This window comes from Anopheles coluzzii, chromosome 2, assembly GCF_943734685.1.
Source record: "Anopheles coluzzii chromosome 2, AcolN3, whole genome shotgun sequence".
NCBI classification, from domain to species: Eukaryota; Metazoa; Arthropoda; class Insecta; order Diptera; family Culicidae; genus Anopheles; species Anopheles coluzzii.
The window spans coordinates 121,379,652-121,399,102 of NC_064670.1; the positions used below are offsets into that span (position 1 = coordinate 121,379,652).

The window sequence follows — 19,451 nt, forward strand, 5'->3', positions numbered from 1 at the left end:
CCATCAATTCTTAACTTTTACTATTTCGGGTCAAAAGGGATCGATAAATTTTCCTCAAATCTTTCGTTTCAAACGCAATAGAACAGGATTTCCTCTGATTTCTATAAGATCCGATGTAGTCCCATCCTTAACAGTGTCGGCAGTGCTAATGTGAGCTTTAATGGTTAAACAATTGATCTGTTACTGGTAGTTTTAACTTTTCCTGCAGAATCTGAGCAAAAGAGTACTTGAGGAGTGGTATATTTCAAACATGTTTAGAAAAGAGCCTCGAAACACAATTATTCCTATATGTTCTATAAATGGGCCACTCATTGCACCTGAGGAACGAGTAACGAAGATAGGGATGAAATAAGAAGTTTTACTGTACAGAAAGTAATGGCGCTCGATGGAAGTTTAAACAGCTGCATGCTGTGCCAAAAAATATTTTCCTCGATCGTTTGCCCGAAGGGTTGGTAGCAATGGTACAAAACACATTCAACCTATATAAAAGCGGTGGCTATCCACGACGCAATCAGTTTCTTGTCTTCTCCTGTTTAGCGGAGGACGTCTACGAAATGAATCGACTACTGCTAGCGTTCGGGCTCGTCTGCTTACTGCAGGTAAGTACTGGTTGCCACTGTAAAGGGGATCAACTCAACGGCACCTCAACACCTCTACCATGATGCGTTTGATACACGCCTTTCCACACACAGGGACTCTCTGCTGAGCCGAGACCAGAGTTTGCGTTGACCGGCACCGTTCCAGCAAGCAACCGTATAACGGCGGTGAAAAACGATGCAAATACCACCGCAACAGCCATTAATGCGCTCAACGTGACCACAGTTAACTCCGGATATCCAGGGCTTATCGGCACAAAGACTCAGATTGAGAAAGTCATCACCCAGTTCGATACAAAGGCTCAGGCCATCCTTGCCGCCTACGATACGCTGCTGGCTGCTAACGATGGCAACGTCTCTGGACAGTTCGACGCCTTCGTCACCACCATCAATGCAACGATAACATATATCGTGACCGACGCCAGCAACGTTACGGCCGAGCTGGGTGTGTTCAACTACACTGGCATCTCGGATGAGCTGACGGACGCGTTCGAGCGTATCCTTACCGGTTTGATCGATCTGAGAGCAAAGACCGCCACCGTGCAGACGGGTATCCAGGCCGCAGTTAACAGTGCGGGTTCGGCGACAGTCAGTGCGGACATTCTGCGCCAGTACGTGCCACTGCGCACCATGTACGATCTGCTGCGCGCGGCCAGCAACCTGCGTGCCTATCTGCCGCTGGTGCAGTACATTCTGACCACCACGATCGAGAACATCGCGGAGGCGGACAGTTACTTGATGGAGCTGGAGACCCTTCTGTCGACGGGTGTGTCGACGGAAACTGGCAAGTACGCAGAAGATATTCAAAAGATTGCGAACGAAACAATCTTCCAAGTGGTAGACGGTTTTGCTGGTGAGAACATAAATACTGAAACAGCTTCTAATGAGATTGTGTTATCGCCGAATATTGGGAGTGCCCCAAGACATTCGGATCTAATAGCTGCAGCAACCAACCTGAGTGCATTATTCACCAACGCCACGCTGATGCAACAAACGAACGCAATGGTTGCTGCATTTACCAACATTAGCACATCATTGACCTCGCGCATTGCTACACTGCAAGCTGGTTTCAATGTGCTTGACTTTCCACTCTTCAAGCAGCTAGTGGAGACGCTGATGGGTAATGACGAGTACGGTCGCTACTGCTATCAGAAGTACAAGGAGTTGGGTAAGGGAATTTTCGGCCAGGCTTTCGATTCGGCCTGGCAGTGTGTGGACAACGAGTACGCGCGTCTCGAATACTTGAAGACCACTCTGGGACTTATGATTGAATTACTTGCTTACGATTACGAGGATGTGATAGAGCAAGTAAAAGTATGTGATAATCTTACCAGTGCGGATAATCTTAACAACTGCGTCTCTGCGGTAAGTACCAGGAACATGGTGTATACAATGTTGCAGTTTTATATCAATGTGATTTTGTTCCCTCTAGCTATCGAATTTCTACACGGAACTGTTCAACGAAACTGCCAGAAAGATTTCCACCATGTATCAACTCGCCACAGATGAGGCCGCAGCCAGCGAGAACCGTATCCTTATATGTATCGAGCTGGTTTACATACAAGGAACTGTCCTTGAGCCGCAGAAGATCTCCGACAATCTGGCAATCTGTAGCCGAGACGGCCCTAAAGGTTCGGATTAAGTTAAGTCTAGAGAGAAAAAGAAAAAAAATAAAAGCTAGCATACTATGGAAAGAAAAGGATGCCAGAGAAATAGTGTAAATAAACGTAACGATGCTAGCTGAGCACGGTTTTATTTCAGTTAAGAAAAAAATGTAAACCTCAACATGCAATGATAGTTTTGTTGGTCTCATTCTCGTTCAGCTCAGTTTCTACCGACCGCTTAGTTTCATAGTCGCAGAACTTGGATTATGCGCAATGCAGCCTAACCGCCTTGTAGCCACGCGTATTCCAAGTTTACGTATATGCGTTTTTTACGTGTTTAGTAGTATTATTCTTGGTTAATACGTCTCTGATTTTCGTTACTATCTCCCTTATCAGAAGACACAATAATTTCCAGTTATCAACACTCTTCAATTAAACTGCATTGTAAAGCAATGTTGAAGTGATATAATTGAATGGCCCTAACCCATGTGAGATATACAATACAATTTTACTGCACGTAAATTATTCCAACAAATTGGATGGTCTGCCATAAGGCTATTAACTTAGATCGTTTGTTGGCTTTACCTCCAATACATCCTGCTTGGTAGTTATCGACGACATTTGTTGAACAGAGGTACACATTTGCAACTGCAATTTCCGAAGAGCCTGTCCAAAAAAAGGGCCAAATCCACTTAACACCGTACAAAGTTCTAGTTCCATTAAAAAAAACAGTAAAATAGTGTCCCACGGCTATGAGAGCCCTTGAAAACCCCTGTACCGTAGCCAACTTTCTTTAATTTTGCACTGATCACAATTGCAGCCTCATATAAAGATGGATGCTCATACGCTACAAGGAGATAGAAGCTGTTCAGGCCTATGCAAGGAAGCACTGCCATTTAATCGTATTTAACGTCCATTCTTTCTGTCCATTATTTCTTAGTCCATTTCTTTTATAATTTTGGACCTACGTGTAGGGAACGAGCAATATTTTTAAAATCTTCTATTTGGAACACAGTTGAACCAGTGCAGCTGGGAAGCTTTGACAATGACGGCAGAGCTATTTTGCCCAAGCTGATATGTTACTGATACTTTTTCTCCAAAATCTTAGGTTACTCTTACTCTAGAAGTGGTTTAATGTGTGTTTTATATAGAACATGTTAAGAAAACTATTGCAAGGTACATGAATTTCTTGACTGTTTTAAAAATAGGTCATTTATGGCACCTAAGGAACGAGTGACATACAGGCCTATTATATTGCGTTCGGCATTCGAGAAGATTCACTCGCACGTTCATTATGTTCATTTTCGTATCGTTATTCTAGCGACGTTCCGCTTCGAGTAGCGCACCGGCAGATTCGAGTCGACGAAGTAAAAATTGGTACCGTATTACTCGAACAGGAAGGTGCATTCGAGAGATTTTCTGCCGACAGCTCAAGTTGTCGGAATCGCGTAAATTTAACCTCACAAATAATTAAAGGCACTGTCTACGTGTGTAATGAAGTGAAACATAAGTTTATTAACACTCTTATCACTCATATTTACCCTATTTCTAACAAAATTTTGGAAAAATGGTTTTAAAGAAGTGCTAAATCCGTTTGTTTACACTCACTCCGACCGCCAGTTGCTTCGACCAACTGTCAAACACACAGATGCTGGAACAAAAATGTCGATGAAACCTTCATCGATTCGAATGGCGAAAACGATACCAATTTTTCTCCCGCTCGACTCCAGTGCTTCCAAAGGATTCGAATGTCATTCGAGTAAAACAATAGGCCTGATAGATAGGGATAAAATAAGATGTTTTACTCTATGCAAAGTTATGACGCACGATGGAAGTTTAAACAGCTGTGTGCTGTGCCAAAATATGTTCCTCCGTTGTATGATGGAATGGTCGGAACCGATGTAACATAACATAATCAACTTATATATAAGCGGTGTGTACCCAAGATGCAATTAGCTTCTTATCTTTTCCTGCTTAGCGGAGGACGTCTACGAAATGAATCGACTACTGCTAGCGTTCGGGCTCGTCTGCTTACTGCAGGTAAGTACTGGTTGCCACCGGGAATGGAATCATCTCAAAGGCACATCAACCCTCCTTTGAAAAGATTCAACCCATACCATGATGTGTTTATTACACGCCTTTCCACACACAGGGACTCTCTGCTGAGCCGAGACCAGAGTTTGCGTTAACCGGCACTGTTCCAGCAAGCGTCCGCATTACGGCGGTGAAAAACGATGCAAATACCACCGCAACAGCCATTAATGCGCTCAACGTGACCACAGTTAACTCCGGATATCCAGGGCTAGTCGGCACAAAGACTCAGATTGAAAAAGTCATCACCGAGTTCGATACAAAGGCTCAGGCCATCCTTGCCGCCTACGATACGCTGCTGGCTGCTAACGATGGCAACGTCTCTGGACAGTTCGACGTCTTCGTCACCACCATCAATGCAACGATAACTTATATCGCGACCGACGCCAGCAACGTTACGGCCGAGCTGGGCGTGTTCAACTACACTGGCATCTCGGATGAGCTGACGGACGCGTTCGAGCGCATCCTTACCGGTTTGATCGATCTGAGAGCAAAGACCGCCACCGTGCAGACGGGTATCCAGGCCGCAGTTAACATTGCAGGATCGGCAACAGTCAGTGCGGACATTCTGCGCCAGTACGTGCCACTGCGAACCATGTACGATCTGCTGCGCGCGGCCAGCAACCTGCGTGCCTATCTGCCGCTGGTGCAGTACATTCTGACCACCACGATCGAGAACATCGCGGAGGCGGACAGTTACTTGATGGATCCGAAGACACTTCTGTCGTTGGACGTTTCGTCAGAAGCGGGCAAATACGATGTCGATATCGAGAAGGTTACCAGCGAAATTGAAGCGCAGCTTGCAGGGGATTTTGCTGCCGAGGCCATCACTGCTAATGCCACAAAATCCAGGAAAATAATGTAATCTACCAGTACGCCTCGGTAAGGAAAGGTTGCCAGAGAAATAGTTTCAATAAACGCAACGACCCTAGCTGCGCAAGGCTTTATCGTTGATAGGAAAAAAATCTAAACCTCAACGTGCAATGCTAGTTTTGCTGTCTTTCCTTCTCATCTGGCTCGCTGTGCGGTATATTTTTTAAATATGTCTTCATGGTCATAGAACTACCGGCAGCTCAGTTTCATAATGTCAGACTGTAACCATCGACAATGCGCATTACAGCCTAACCTGCTTCGAAGCTATTTACGGCTCATAGTCACGCGCTAGGTCTGAACACACCTTAGCAAATGTGGTGCTCGACGAATACCAAGGTCAACAGCGTTCTGAGCGTCTCTTATGAGCCATCCGTGGACTTATCCCAGGGCATCTGTGGTGAAGTCCTTCGTAGGCTTGGAATAATTCTTGGTCAATGCGTTTGCTTACCGTATGTGAAGGCATGATCATGATAACCAATCTATCGACACTCTTCGCCAATACTTGAAATTAATGCCATCAACTGCTACATCACTGCATAAACAGAGCCTTTTGCGGGTGTTGGTGTGTGGTTTTTTTATTCATTACATACCTTCACAGCTTACTTTTTGAAGATATATTGCATCTCGCATAGCAGAATTGTACCCAATCCAAATGCTGATTAGTAGTTATCGACGATATTTGTTGCAAGAGGTGCCAATATGTAGCACAAAAGATGAGAGAGGACCTTCATGATACTCCAGTCGCATGTCCTCCTGAGTAACCTGCGTGAACAGCTACATCTACAGCATAATCTAACTCCGGTTGATTTTCTGGATCTCGATCACATGGATGATCTTCAAGATCGTTTCTATCAGTTTATCACTTCTAATTGCTTTGTAGCTATGCACTGATCACACTAGTAATCTTATCCGTCATATGTTTACTCAGAAGCTCCAAGAAGAGAGAAGCAATTTACCTTACGACGTTACTATGAACAACTTCCCCGTGCGTTCTGAACTTCAATGACGATCCTTACCGTGGTGCTGTGTCGAGAGAGCGATCGTACTCCGTCTTCAGCTGTCTGTAGAAGAGCTTCTTCTCATCGCCGTTATTTCCAAAGTGCGATAGACCGCAGTTCTGGTGGATCGTGTATTGGATATCATTTATTATTCTGCTTGTGCTAAAAATAGTATTCGTACAAATATTTACAAGCAATAGAAATACCAGGCATACTGTACACACATGCTTAAGTTTGAAAATGGAACAGTTAGCTAAACCACTTGATTCAACAAAATCTACTGTATGTATGTGGCGCTATATTCTACTGGTTGGTGTAAACCCTTATTTTTGTGTCTGTCAAAAGCATGCATTCTTTAGGAGGGTTTGCGTCGCACGGAGAGAAATGCAATGGACGGAAATCGTAAAAATTCTGTTGTTATTGAAGTATGATCGGTAGGTCGCGCAACTTGAACATTACAGTCAGCAAGAACACGAATCGTTTAGGACGATGGTGCTGTAACATCTGAGGAGATGACATTTATTGTCATGTTAAGTATGAAATAGACGGTTTAGTTTAGTTTAGTTTAGTTTAGTTTAGTTTAGTTTAGTTTAGTTTAGTTTAGTTTAGTTTAGTTACTTTTAGCTTAGTTTAGTTTAGTTTAGTTTGAAGTATTTAGAATAGTGTACACAAATAAAATAGTAACTGAATCACGAATAAACAATAAGGAAAGAACAATAATCATTGTGCCGTTCTACATACTTCCCAAAACATGATTGTTTATTCCAGGAAAAATTTGTGGTTGACTTGATTTAAAAAAATAAAAGCAAATAGTTCCGGTTTTATCATAACATTTACTTATATGTAACCTACTTAATCCTTTTAACCTAAACGTATTATCTGCTTTATTCCTCGTTTTTCATGCCTGCGAGTGAATTTCACTTTTCCTGACACCACGTAATTGTTGCACAATTTCATCAAATATTCCCCTTCGTTGTAATTCATTCTATGTTCTGGTTTATAGTTTTTTTATTGGCAGCACTTCGATTTTAAGCTCTTCTGCTATTGCACAGAAAAGTTCCCATTTTCTCTTTCCCTCATGACATTCTTTTAACATGTGTTGAATGCCTTCATTTGTCACAATTAGGACTTTTGTCAAATTTGTACTTGAATTTTAGTTTTTGTGTGAATATCTTTTCATTTAACCCATTAGACTCATAGACTGTTTCGTCATTTTGGGCTGCCACAGAGCCATCTAAAACTATTTACTGTCCTTCAATAAATGATTTTGAATCCTCAACTTAACTTATGTTTGTTATTCTTAATACTATTGGACGGCGCCAATGTATTATATCTTACCAGTCTTCAGGTGTCATAGCCATGACCTATAGAGCAACTGTTGCGTGGTAAACTTTAGTCGCTCCATCTATCCTTCACTTTTATTATTTCGGCTCCATAGGGATAATTGTGAATTGATCCTATCTTTGACACTGTCGGTAGTGTTATTGTGAGCGTTATTAGTTTAACAATCGATCTGTTACTGCTATATTTAACTTTTCCTTCAGAATCTCCTTAAGAAAAAGAGCAAAAAGGGTCCTTAGGAGTGGTGAAAGACGTGGGTTGCATTTCGAACATGTTTAGAAAACAGCCCCGAAACACATGTATTCTTAAATAATCTATACATGGGCCACTTATTGCACCTGAGAAGCGAGTAACGTAAATAGGGATGGTCCGATAAGTTTAGCAGTACCAAAATAGATTTCGCTCAATGGAAGTTTAAACAGCTGCGTCCTGTGCCAAAACACGTCCCTCCGTCGTGTGGTGGAAAGGTCGTAACCGATAGAACATAACACAATCAACGTATATAAAAGCGATGGCTACCATGGACGCAATCAGTTTCTTGTCTTCTCCTGCTTAGCAGAGGACGTCTACGAAATGAATCGACTACTGCTAGCGTTCGGGCTCGTCTGCTTACTGCAGGTAAGTACTGGTTGTCACCTGAAATGGGATCAACTCAACGGCACCTCAACGTCTGTACCATGTTGCGTTTTTTACACGCTTTCCCACACACAGGGACTCTCTGCTGAGCCGAGACCAGAGTTTGCGTTGACCGGCACCGTTCCAGCAAGTAGCCGCATTACGGCGGTGAAAACCGAAGCTAATGTCACTGCGACCGCCATCAAGGCGCTTAACGTGACCACAGTTAACTCCGCATATCCAGGGCTAGTCGGCACAAAGACTCAGATTGAAAAAGTCATCACCGAGTTCGATACAAAGGCTCAGGCCATCCTTGCCGCCTATGATACGCTGCTGGCTGCTAACGATGGCAACGTCTCTGGACAGTTTGACGCCTTCGTCACCACCATCAATGCAACGATAACTTATATCGCGACCGACGCCAGCAACGTTACGGCCGAGCTGGGCGTGTTCAACTACACTGGCATCTCGGATGAGCTGACGGACGCGTTCGAGCGCATCCTTACCGGTTTGATCGATCTGAGAGCAAAGACCGCCACCGTGCAGACGGGTATCCAGGCCGCAGTTAACAGTGCGGGTTCGGCGACAGTCAGTGCGGACATTCTGCGCCAGTTCGTGCCACTGCGCACCATGTACGATCTGCTGCGCGCGGCCAGCAACCTGCGTGCCTATCTGCCGCTGGTGCAGTACATTCTGACCACCACGATCGAGAACATCGCGGAGGCGGACAAGTACTTGATGGAGCTGGAGACCCTTCTGTCGACGGGTGTGTCGACGGAAACTGGCAAGTACGCAGAAGATATTCAAAGGATTGCGAACGAAACTATTACCCGGCTGGTAAATGGTTTTGCCGATGAGAACATAAATACTGAAACAGCATTCAATGAGGTTTTGTTTTCGTTGAATATTGGGACTGCCCAAAAGTATCCAGATCTGATTGTTGCAGTAATCAATCTGAGAATTCTGTTCACCAACGCCACGCTGATGCAACAAACGAACGCAATGGTTGCTGCATTTACCAACATTAGCACATCATTGACCTCGCGCATTGCTACACTGCAAGCTGGTTTCAATGTGCTTGACTTTCCACTCTTCAAGCAGCTAGTGGAGACGCTGATGGGTAATGACGAGTACGGTCGCTACTGCTATCAGAAGTACAAGGAGTTGGGTAAGGGAATTTTCGGCCAGGCTTTCGATTCGGCCTGGCAGTGTGTGGACAACGAGTACGCGCGTCTCGAATACTTGAAGACCACTCTGGGACTTATGATTGAATTACTTGCTTACGATTACGAGGATGTGATAACGGAGGTATACGTATGCAATATACTTGCTAATGAGGACAATCTGAACAACTGCGTCTCTGCGGTAAGTACCAAAAACATGGTGTATACAGTTTTGTAGTTTTATATCAATGTGATGTTGTTCCCTCTAGCTGGCGACATTCTACTCGCAACTGTTTCCGCAAACTGCCAATAAGATTTCCACCATCTATCAACTCGCTACCGATGAGGCCGAAGCTAGCGAAAATCGTATCCTTATATGTATCGAGCTAGTTTACATACAAGGAACTGTCCTTGAGCCGCAGAAGATCTCTGACAATTTGGGAATATGTAGCCGAGACGGTCCTAAGGGTTCGGATTAAGTGAAGTCCAGAGAAAAAAAGAAAAAAAAAATAAATGCTAGCAGCGTACTATGGAAAGAAAATGATGCCAGAGAAATAGTATAAATAAACGTAACGACCCTACCTTCGTCGTGACTATATGTCAGTTAGGAAAAAAAACAAAACCTCAACATGCAATGGTAGTTTTGTTGTCTTTCCTTCTTCGCTTGCTCGCTCGTCGTGCAGCTCATTATGATAATTTTATTTATTTGGTGTCGTTGTCTTAGAACTACCGGCAGCTTCGTTGCACAGCCGCAGAACTGCGACTATGCGCAATACAGCCCATCCTGATTCGAGGTAGTTTACACCTTACGCGAGGTAGTAATTCTTCGTTAATACGTCTCTAATTTTCGTTACTTACTCCCTTATTTGAAGATATGATCATTTACAGTTATCAACACTCTTCAACAAAACAAGAAATAAATGCCATCACCTGATGCGTGTTTTATTTTTTCCTTACATACCTTCTCATTTGGCTTTTCGAGGATATATCGTGAATGAAAGCATGCTTGCATTATAACGCAATGTTCAAGAGATAAACTTGAATGACCTATGAGATCTGACTACTGCAACTTTACTGCACGTAAATCGTTCCAACACATTAGATGGTATGAAATAAGATCGAAAATAGGGTCTGAAATAAGTTGTAATGTTTGTTGGCTTTACCTCCAGTAAATCCTGCTTAGTAGTTATCGATGACATTTGTTGCAAAGGGGTACAGATCTGAAACATAAAATTGGACAGTGGACCTTCGGGATAATCCAGTCTTTCGTCCTCTGTGTAGTCTTTGTGAAAATTGCCAAATTCCGTTTCTTTTGGATTTCGATCAGATACAGGATTGTCAACAGCTCTTCTGTCAGTCCACAGTTCTGTCAGTTTTTAGGGATTTTCTTAGTTACCTGACACTTTATGTGATATAAATTGGAATCTCTAGCAACTTGTATGGACACATCCAATTGGATGTTCCGTCGAGCCTGTCACAAAAAGCAGACCACAGAGTTAAATTAACATCATACAAAGTTCTATGTCAGTATCAAACAATGTATAAAGTGTCCCTAGCTATGACCTGTGAGACAGCTATGAGAGCCCTTGAAAAACCCTGTATTGCAGTCAACTCTCTTTAGCTTTGCACTGATCACAATAGTAGCCTTATATAAAGATGGTGGGGCACTACATGGTGGGACAGCTACAATGAGGTATAGAAGCTGTTCAGACCCAGGCACGAAATCACTGTCATTTGATTGTGTTTAACGTGCATTACAGGGTTTTCCGAAAGAACTCAAGACCAGGGGACACTTTGGCGAATCTGCGGGAGTCAACCGCAAGATTGTGGACGATACTTGAAAACGTTGACGATACCGGGATCTGCGGATTTGTATCGCAAGACTGCGGCACACTTTTTCGGGCACACTATTGCATCCCAAGGACATATAACTTGACAGCCTATCGGAAAACCCTGCACTTCCATCCAATATTTCTTAGTCCATTTCTTTCATAATTTCGGACTGTCGAATAAGGATCGAGCAGTACTTTTAAAATATTCTATTTGGAACGCAGGTACGCATGATTTTATCTGATTTATACAAAACCGAGTGCAGTTGGGAAACTTTGACAACGACGGCAAAGCTATTTTGCCCAAGTTGATATGTTATTGATAATTTTTGCTCCTAATCTCAGGTACCTCTTACTATAGGAATGGTTTAATATGTGTGTTTTTTGTAGAACATGTTAAGAAGACTATTGCAAAGTACATGAATTTCTAGAATGTTTAAAAAATAGGTCATTTATGGCACCTGAGGAACGATTGACATAGATAGGGAAGAAGTAAGCTGTTTTACTCTACGGAAAGTTATGACGCACGATGGAAGTTTAAACAGCTGTGTGGTGTGCCAAAATATGTTCCTCCGTCGTGTGATGGAATTGTCGGAACCGATGTAACATAACACAATCAACGTATATAAAAGCGGCGGCTACCTTTCACGTAATCAGTGTCTTGTCTTCCCCTGCTTAGCGGAGGACGTCTACGAAATGAATCGACTACTGCTAGCGTTCGGGCTCGTCTGCTTACTGCAGGTAAGTACTGGTTGTCACCTGAAATGGGATCAACTCAACGGCACCTCAACGTCTGTACCATGTTGCGTTTTTTACACGCTTTCCCACACACAGGGACTCTCTGCTGAGCCGAGACCAGAGTTTGCGTTGACCGGCACCGTTCCAGCAAGTAGCCGCATTACGGCGGTGAAAACCGAAGCTAATGTCACTGCGACCGCCATCAAGGCGCTTAACGTGACCACAGTTAACTCCGGATATCCAGGGCTCATTGGCACAAAGACTCAGATTGAAAAAGTCATCACCGAGTTCGATACAAAGGCTCAGGCCATCCTTGCCGCCTACGATACGTTGCTGGCTACTAACGATGGCAACGTCTCTGGACAGTTCGACGCCTTCGTCACCACCATCAATGCAACAATAGATTATCTCCAGACCAATGCCAGCAACGTTACGGCCGAGCTGGGCGTGTTCAACTACACTGGCATCTCAGATGAGCTGACGGACGCGTTCGAGCGCATCCTTACCGGGTTGACCGATCTGAGAGCGAAGACCGCCACCGTGCAGACGGGTATCCAGGCCGCAGTTAACAGTGCAGGATCGGCGACAGTCAGTGCGGACATTATGCGCCAGTTCGTGCCACTACGCACCATGTACGATCTGCTGCGCGCGGCCAGCAACCTGCGTGCCTACCTGCCGCTGGTGCAGTACATTCTGACCACCACGATCGAGAACATCGCGGAGGCGGACAAGTACTTGATGGAACTGAATACCCTTCTGTCGGCGGGTGTGTCGCTAGAATCTGCTTATTACGCAGACGATATCCAAACAATTGCGAATGAAACTCGTAAACAAGTTGTAAACGATTTTGATGATAAGTTCTCCGATGTTTCTTTTATTGTCATTGCCATTGTATATGGACCTGGTTTTCCTAATGCTCCAAGATATGACGATCTTGTAAGAGCAGCAATCATCCTGGGTTCATCATACAATAATGACACGCTGTTTCAACCAACAAACACGATGGTTGCTGCATTTGCCAGGATTAGCACATCATTGACCTCGCGCATTGCTGCACTGCAAGCTGGTTTCAATGTGCTTGACTTTCCACTCTTCAAGCAGCTAGTGGACACGCTGATGGGTAATGACGAGTACGGTCGCTACTGCTATCAGAAGTACAAGGAGCTGGGTAAGGGAATTTTCGGCCAGGCTTTCGATTCGGCCTGGCAGTGTGTGGACAACGAGTACGAGCGTCTCGAATACTTGAAGACCACCCTCGAGCTAATGGCCAACCTGTTGACTATCGATTATGATGATGTGTCAACACACTTAAACAATTGTAATCAACTTGAAAGTGGAGATAATTTTAATAACTGCTTGGCAGCGGTAAGTACTGGGAGCATGGAGTACACAGGTTAGCTGCTTTCTAATCGTCGTTTTTTCTCTTCTCTAGCTCGCCAACTTCTATACGAATCTGTTTCCCCAAACTGCCAATAAGATTTCCGCCATCTATCAACTCGCCACAAATGAGGCCGAAGCTAGTGAGAACCGTATCCTTATATGCATCGAGCTGGTTTACATACAAGGAACTGTCATTGAGTCGCAGAAAATCTCCGACAAGCTGGCAATCTGTAGCCGAGACGGCCCAAAGGGTTCGGATTAGGTAAAACGTGGAGATAACAAATAACAAGTATAAATAAACACAACGACGCTAGCTGAGCACTGCTTCATGCTTCAGCTAGGAAAAAATGTACACCTCAATGTGTGATTGTAGTTTTTTTGTCTATAGTACAGCCTAACCTGCTTCGAGGTTGTTTAGTATCATCATCAAACGAAGAGTAGGTTGCATATAATGTTGCGTTACGTGAAGATTTTGAGCCACGTTTAATACGCGTTCAGGCCCTGTTGAAGGTAAAACGAAAAATTTATGTAAATGCAAATTCACCGCAATTCCCTTGCATTAGCCCTTTAGAAGGGATACAGCTGCCCACCATCCCAAACTAGCTGTTGGTTAAACTAAAGTGAACAGAGCCGTAGCGATATTTTGCATGAAAAGAGTTCCTCACGTGAACCCGACCGTTACACGCTCACTTACACACTGCATTACATCAGCACATTTGCGGTGCAAGTTCCACTCTGAGCAGGCCAACGAAATGCTCACATGATACAAACTTTCACACAACTCGCACACAAATAAGTGACGATGTAGCACTGAGTCAAACTTCCGAACAACACGATGTAAACGTGATTGTGCATCCAATACGCTCCCTCCTTGAATGGTGCATCCTAGCCTTGTCTGATGAGAAAACGATCATCTCATAGGTTAAGCATTAAACAGTGACTGTGGAGGCAGGAATCCTGCACATCTTATCCAGCAGATCTGGTTTATCGCGGTATGTTAGCAGTCGACCCAGCCCGTAAAGTCTTTTTAGGCCGTCCACAAGGAGGCGTGGTAGGCCCAAATTGTGGTGGCAAGATGGCGTGGAGGCGTCCGCCATTAAGGCCGGGATAACGGACTGGCAGACGAAGGCGCGAGACCGTGAGGGGTTTCGGTTACTCCCGAGGCAGGCCAAGACCGCAAAGCGGTTGCAGCGCCGCATAAGTAAGTAAGTAAGTTAGTTAGCAGTCGAGTATTGTCACCTGCAGAGCTTCGGTCTGGATTAGTTTTCTCTACCCACTTCACATGTAACACTAAGGAAGGTTCACGCATTTAGCGGACAGCAGCACACCACCCCGCACCCAGTAGTCATCGCTACCGAGGGCATGAAAATTGCAAAATCGTACACCGCAGCTGGATACATTTTCAACAGGCCTCAACTCGTGCAGCTCGAAAAAAGCAACGCGGTGACGTAAAGAACCTGCCTGGCGAGCACTAAATCCATTCCTAAGCCGACAAGGAATCGCATTAAGCATTAAGCAACAATGCTGAAAACAGCCAAAGCTATCGTAGCTCATCCGCATATTTTGAATTTAGTATAATATCTGCAGCAACAGGGCGGCCCCGTAGTACAGCCGGCAACTCGCCCCGTAGCAAGGATTGACTTGACAATCCGGCAGTGCGGTACTAAACAAGTCTCGAAAACCTGTATAGGCCGGCATGTCCGCATAGGATCTTACGCCAAATAGAATAAGAAGAATCTGCAGCAACAACGCGATAGGCACATACACTTAATTTAACTTTCGTTTGTCGTATTTTTGTATTGATTGTTGACTTGCTTCAAGTGGTGCAGTGGGAGACGGAAGGATACTCAGACATAGTCACGGAAGCCCTGACATTTGACCGTGTTTAACGAAATTCGATTGTTGTTGTTTCGTTGAGTTTTGAGCTTTAGGCAAATCGTTTATATGTATAAGTAAAATTCTAGAAATAAAATCTCTTCAAACTTTATCACACAACACAACAAGCCACAACGGACAGTAATTAAAAATCGCTAGAAAAAGTGGCACCGAAACGCGAAAGAAAATTTTCCGAATCTGTTGGATTGAAAAGAAGCTATAAAACTTACGACGTTACCGTGTATAATTCCTCCGTGCGTTCTGAACTTCAATAGCGATCGTGTGCGGCGTGCTGTGTTGAAACAGTGATCGTTCTCCGTCTTGAGGCGCCTTTAATAGCCGCACATCCAAGGTGTGAATTGTGAACATATACTCGCAATGCTCCAACGGAAGAATCTATCACGAAACATCGGATCACCTACGTGCACGTGGCACGTTCGCACTCATTAAACGTTGCGCCGAGATTTGGCGCGTCTACACTGCTCTGGTAGATCGTGCATTGGATGTCATTTACTATTCTGGCTTTGGTAGGAGGACGTCATTTGTTTGACGAACGTTTGCAAGAAGTGGAAACGCCCGACGTACTGTGCAAATGCGCCATAGTGTACCATTGGAACAGCAGCTAAATCACTTGATTCAACAAAACGCCACCGCTACACTCTGCTAGTTGGTGTCTAGAAGGATGGACCATTCTTTTCACGGCTATCAAAAACATTAGTTCGTTAGGACACTTCGCATCGTACGGAGAGAAATCGCTGGTTGGATATTGCAACCATTCTGTCGGTATGGAAGTTTGCTTCGTAAGAGAAGGAAGATAACACGGTTCGTTGCGGCACTGGTGCTGTAGGATCTTGGCGGGGCGTTGTTTGGCTAGTTAACTAAAATTTAGTCGATTCTAGAGGGCTACTTAACCTTTGTTTGTCGTATGTTTAGATTTAAGTATCTTCAATGGTGTTCATAAATAAAAAGTAATTAAATGATAAATAAACAACCAGGAAAGAACGATATTCATGGTATGATTTTACACACTTCTTAAAATATGATAATTTATTCGAGACGAAATGCGTGGTCGTCTTTAGTAACTTAGTAGACACTTCAACTGTTTCGAACGTTTTGGGCTGCTGCAGAACCATATTTGACCATGTTTGCGTTTTTTTCAACATATGATTTTGTCATATGAATGCATGCCTTAATGGCCAAGCGGACGACACAAAAGCCTTACCGGTAGTCCGGCAACATAACATTTATATCTGAAAAATCCTTATCTTAGGTCCTTCTCTTTTAACCGCATAAAGAGTTGAGAAAATCTTTAACAAATCTTCCGTTTTAATGCAACCACAATGATTTCATCAGATTTAAGGAAGATTCGGAACAATCTAATATTAGAAATTGATGTTAGCAGGGTATTCTTTAAATATAAATGTAATAGAATGACAAAATGTTCTGTTACTGATACTTTTACCTCCGAGTTGGAGTAAAGCAGTACTGTAGGAGTGGATACCTTTAGTGGACAAAGAAGTACTGTAGGACAGTGGTCTCCAGCCTGTGTTCCGTGGCGTTAATAGACGTGGTCTGCATGAAAGAATTTATGTTTGAAAAAGAAAAGCTCATTATTTTACAAATCGTGCATTTTTTCTCCACAATCAAGATTTAATTTATGTAACAGGCATATCGAAAATAAGATTAAAGCATATTTTTGATCCTAAACTGAGTGCCCTCTATGGATGTGGGCCACGGCAAACGTAGTTTCAAAGCCAAGTGGTTCGCAATCCCAAAAAGATTGGAGAGCACAGCTGTAGGAGAGTGTAAGCAAGGATTTAATTATTAACATGCAAAGAAACCTAGCCCGAAATATATATATTCGTGAATGCTCGTAAGATAGGTAATTTATTGCAAGAACTAGTAACGAAGAAATGGGCTGATAAAAGAGATTTGCTCCATCGAAAATGATGGCGCTCGATGTTTTCAGCGTTCTAAGCCGAGACCGGTACAATTTGAACAGCTGCGTGCTGTGCCAAAACACGTCTAGCCATCTTTTCCTGGAACAGCCGGTGCCGATGGTACATACCACAATCAACGTATATAAAAGCGGTGGCTACTGAAGGCGCTATTAGTTTCTTGTCTTCTCCTGCTTAGCGGAGGACGTCTACGAAATGATTCGACTACTGCTAGCGTTCGGGCTCGTCTGCTTACTGCAGGTAAGTACTGGTAGCCACCGGACCCAAGATCAACTTAACGGTACCTCAACACCTCTACCATGATGCGTTTGTTACACACCTTCCCACTCACAGGGACTCTCTGCTGAGCCGAGACCAGAGTTTGCGTTAACCGGCACCGTTCCAGCAAGCAGTCGCATTACGGCGGTGAAAAACGATGCAAATACCACCGCAACAGCCATCAAGGCACTCAACGTGACCACAGTAAACTCCGCATATCCAGGGCTAGTCGGCACAAAGACTCAGATTGAAAAAGTCATCACGCAGTTCGATACAAAGGCGCAGGCCATCCTTGCCGCCTACGATACGCTGCTGGCAGCTAACGATGGCAACGTCTCTGGACAGTTCGATGCCTTCGTCACCACCATCAATGCAACGATAACTTACATCGCGACCGACGCCAGCAACGTTACGGCCGAGCTGGGCGTGTTCAATTACACTGGCATCTCGGATGAGCTGACGGACGCGTTCGAGCGTATCCTTACCGGACTGACCGATCTGAGAGCGAAGACTGCCACCGTGCAGACGGGTATCCAGGCCGCAGTTAACAGTGCAGGATCGGCGACAGTCAGTGCAGACATTCTGCGCCAGTTCGTGCCACTGCGCACCATGTACGATCTGCTGCGCGCGGCCAGCAACCTGCGAGCCTATCTGCCGCTGGTGCAGTACATTCTAACCACCACGATCGAGAACATCGCGGAGGCGGACAAGTACTTGATGGAGCTAGAGACACTTCTGTCCACGGGTGTGTCGACGGAATCTGGAAAGTACGCAGATGATATCAAAAAAATTGCGAACGAAACTATTAACCAAATGGCAGGCGATTTTGCCGAGGAGAACATGAGTGCTCAAGCAGCTTACACTGAGATTACATCGTTGCCGAATATTAGGAATGCCACATCGTTCTCCATGCTAAACTCGGCAGCCAACAGGCTGAGTGCATTGCTCATCCCCATGGTACTGACTCCACGAACGAGCGGGACGGCCTTACTATTTGCCAGGATTAGCACATCATTGACCTCGCGCATTGCAACACTGCAAGCTGGTTTCAAAGTGCTTGACTTTCCACTCTTCAAGCAGCTAGTGGACACGCTGATGGGTAATGACGAGTACGGTCGCTACTGCTATCAGAAGTACAAGGAGCTGGGTAAGGGAATTTTCGGCCAGGCTTTCGATTCGGCCTGGCAGTGTGTGGACAACGAGTACGCGCGTCTCGAATACTTGAAGACCACACTTGGGCTAATGGTCGACCTGTTGGCATTCGATTACGAGGATGTGATAGAGCAGGTCAACGTATGTAACACACTTTCAAATGGGGATCTGAACAACTGCGTCGCACAGGTAAGTACCAGAACCATGACGTACACAGGTTAGTAGCTTTCATATCGTCTTTTTTTTCTCTCCTCTAGCTCGCCAACTTCTATACGAATCTGTTTCCTCAAACTGCCGAAAAGATTTCCGCCATCTATGAACTCGCCGCAGTTGAGGCCCAAGCTAGCGAGAAGCGTATCCTTATATGCATCGAGCTGGTTTACATTCAAGGAACTGTCCTTGAGCCGCAGAAGATCTCCGACAATCTGGCAATCTGTAGCCGAGACGGCCCAAAGGGTTTGGATTAAGTGAAGTCCAGAGAAGGAAAAAAAACTTTAAATGATGCCAGCATATCATAGAAAGAAAAGGTTGCCAGAGAAATTATTTCAATAAATGCAAATCGAGAAGGTTTGATTAGAAAACTAAAAAAAATCACTCATTTTGGTGACGTGATAGTACAGCATGATCATCGTATGTCTGGTATTTTTAAATGGGAATAACTGCTAAACCAATTGAATCAACAACATCCTCCCGTGTGAGGAGCCAAGTAGTGTTGGCTGATGTACTGTAGGAATAAACCACTTCTTTAAGACGATGAGCACCGAGGTAGAAGATAGCGCTTATATGTACTAGAACCAGATTGAGTTTGGTATCCGTATAAATACATTAGCTTGAATTATGTTTTATATCGAACCTGAGTCTACGTCATACCCTGTCAGCATAGATTGAATACCAATTGCAGCAGTTTCCATAGCGATCTCCCGGTGAGATCTGTCTATGAGATCTTCTATGGGATAACATTGATGGTGAGCTGTAGATAC

General features: G+C 44.3%; 2 protein-coding genes across 7 annotated transcripts; both read left to right on the forward strand.

Moving 5' to 3' along the window:
- Nucleotides 1-489: 489 nt before the first annotated feature.
- Nucleotides 490-19,026, forward strand: LOC120961471 (uncharacterized). 6 transcript variants are annotated; one of them, XM_049605594.1, is made up of 4 exons: nt 490-599; nt 8,215-8,695; nt 17,876-18,660; nt 18,729-19,015. In XM_049605594.1, exons 1-4 carry the CDS (start codon nt 555-557, stop codon nt 18,936-18,938), a joined length of 1,521 nt encoding a protein of 506 aa, XP_049461551.1. In that variant the 5' UTR covers nt 490-554; the 3' UTR covers nt 18,939-19,015. The 6 variants fall into 6 exon arrangements, with proteins under 6 accessions (XP_049461551.1, XP_049461556.1, XP_049461553.1 ...); XM_049605599.1 differs by lacking the exon at nt 490-599 and adding an exon at nt 4,173-4,240; XM_049605598.1 differs by lacking the exon at nt 490-599 and adding an exon at nt 8,047-8,121.
- On the forward strand, nt 12,772-13,580 carry LOC125906523 (uncharacterized). Its single transcript, XM_049605600.1, has 2 exons — nt 12,772-13,213; nt 13,281-13,580. The coding sequence occupies exons 1-2, from the start codon at nt 12,851-12,853 to the stop codon at nt 13,488-13,490; spliced, it is 573 nt and encodes a 190-aa protein (XP_049461557.1). The 5' UTR covers nt 12,772-12,850; the 3' UTR covers nt 13,491-13,580.
- Nucleotides 19,027-19,451: the final 425 nt, after the last annotated feature.

Bases quoted from the DNA above. Each gene is read 5' to 3' on its own strand.
- LOC120961471 (XM_049605594.1), top strand. From the start codon at position 555: ATGAATCGACTACTGCTAGCGTTCGGGCTCGTCTGCTTACTGCAG. The intron at 600-8,214 runs GTAAGTACTGGT...TCCCACACACAG, and splicing joins GGCTCGTCTGCTTACTGCAG to GGACTCTCTGCTGAGCCGAG. The intron at 18,661-18,728 runs GTAAGTACCAGA...TCTCTCCTCTAG, and splicing joins TGAACAACTGCGTCGCACAG to CTCGCCAACTTCTATACGAA.
- LOC125906523 (XM_049605600.1), top strand. From the start codon at position 12,851: ATGGTTGCTGCATTTGCCAGGATTAGCACATCATTGACCTCGCGCATT. The intron at 13,214-13,280 runs GTAAGTACTGGG...TCTCTTCTCTAG, and splicing joins TTAATAACTGCTTGGCAGCG to CTCGCCAACTTCTATACGAA.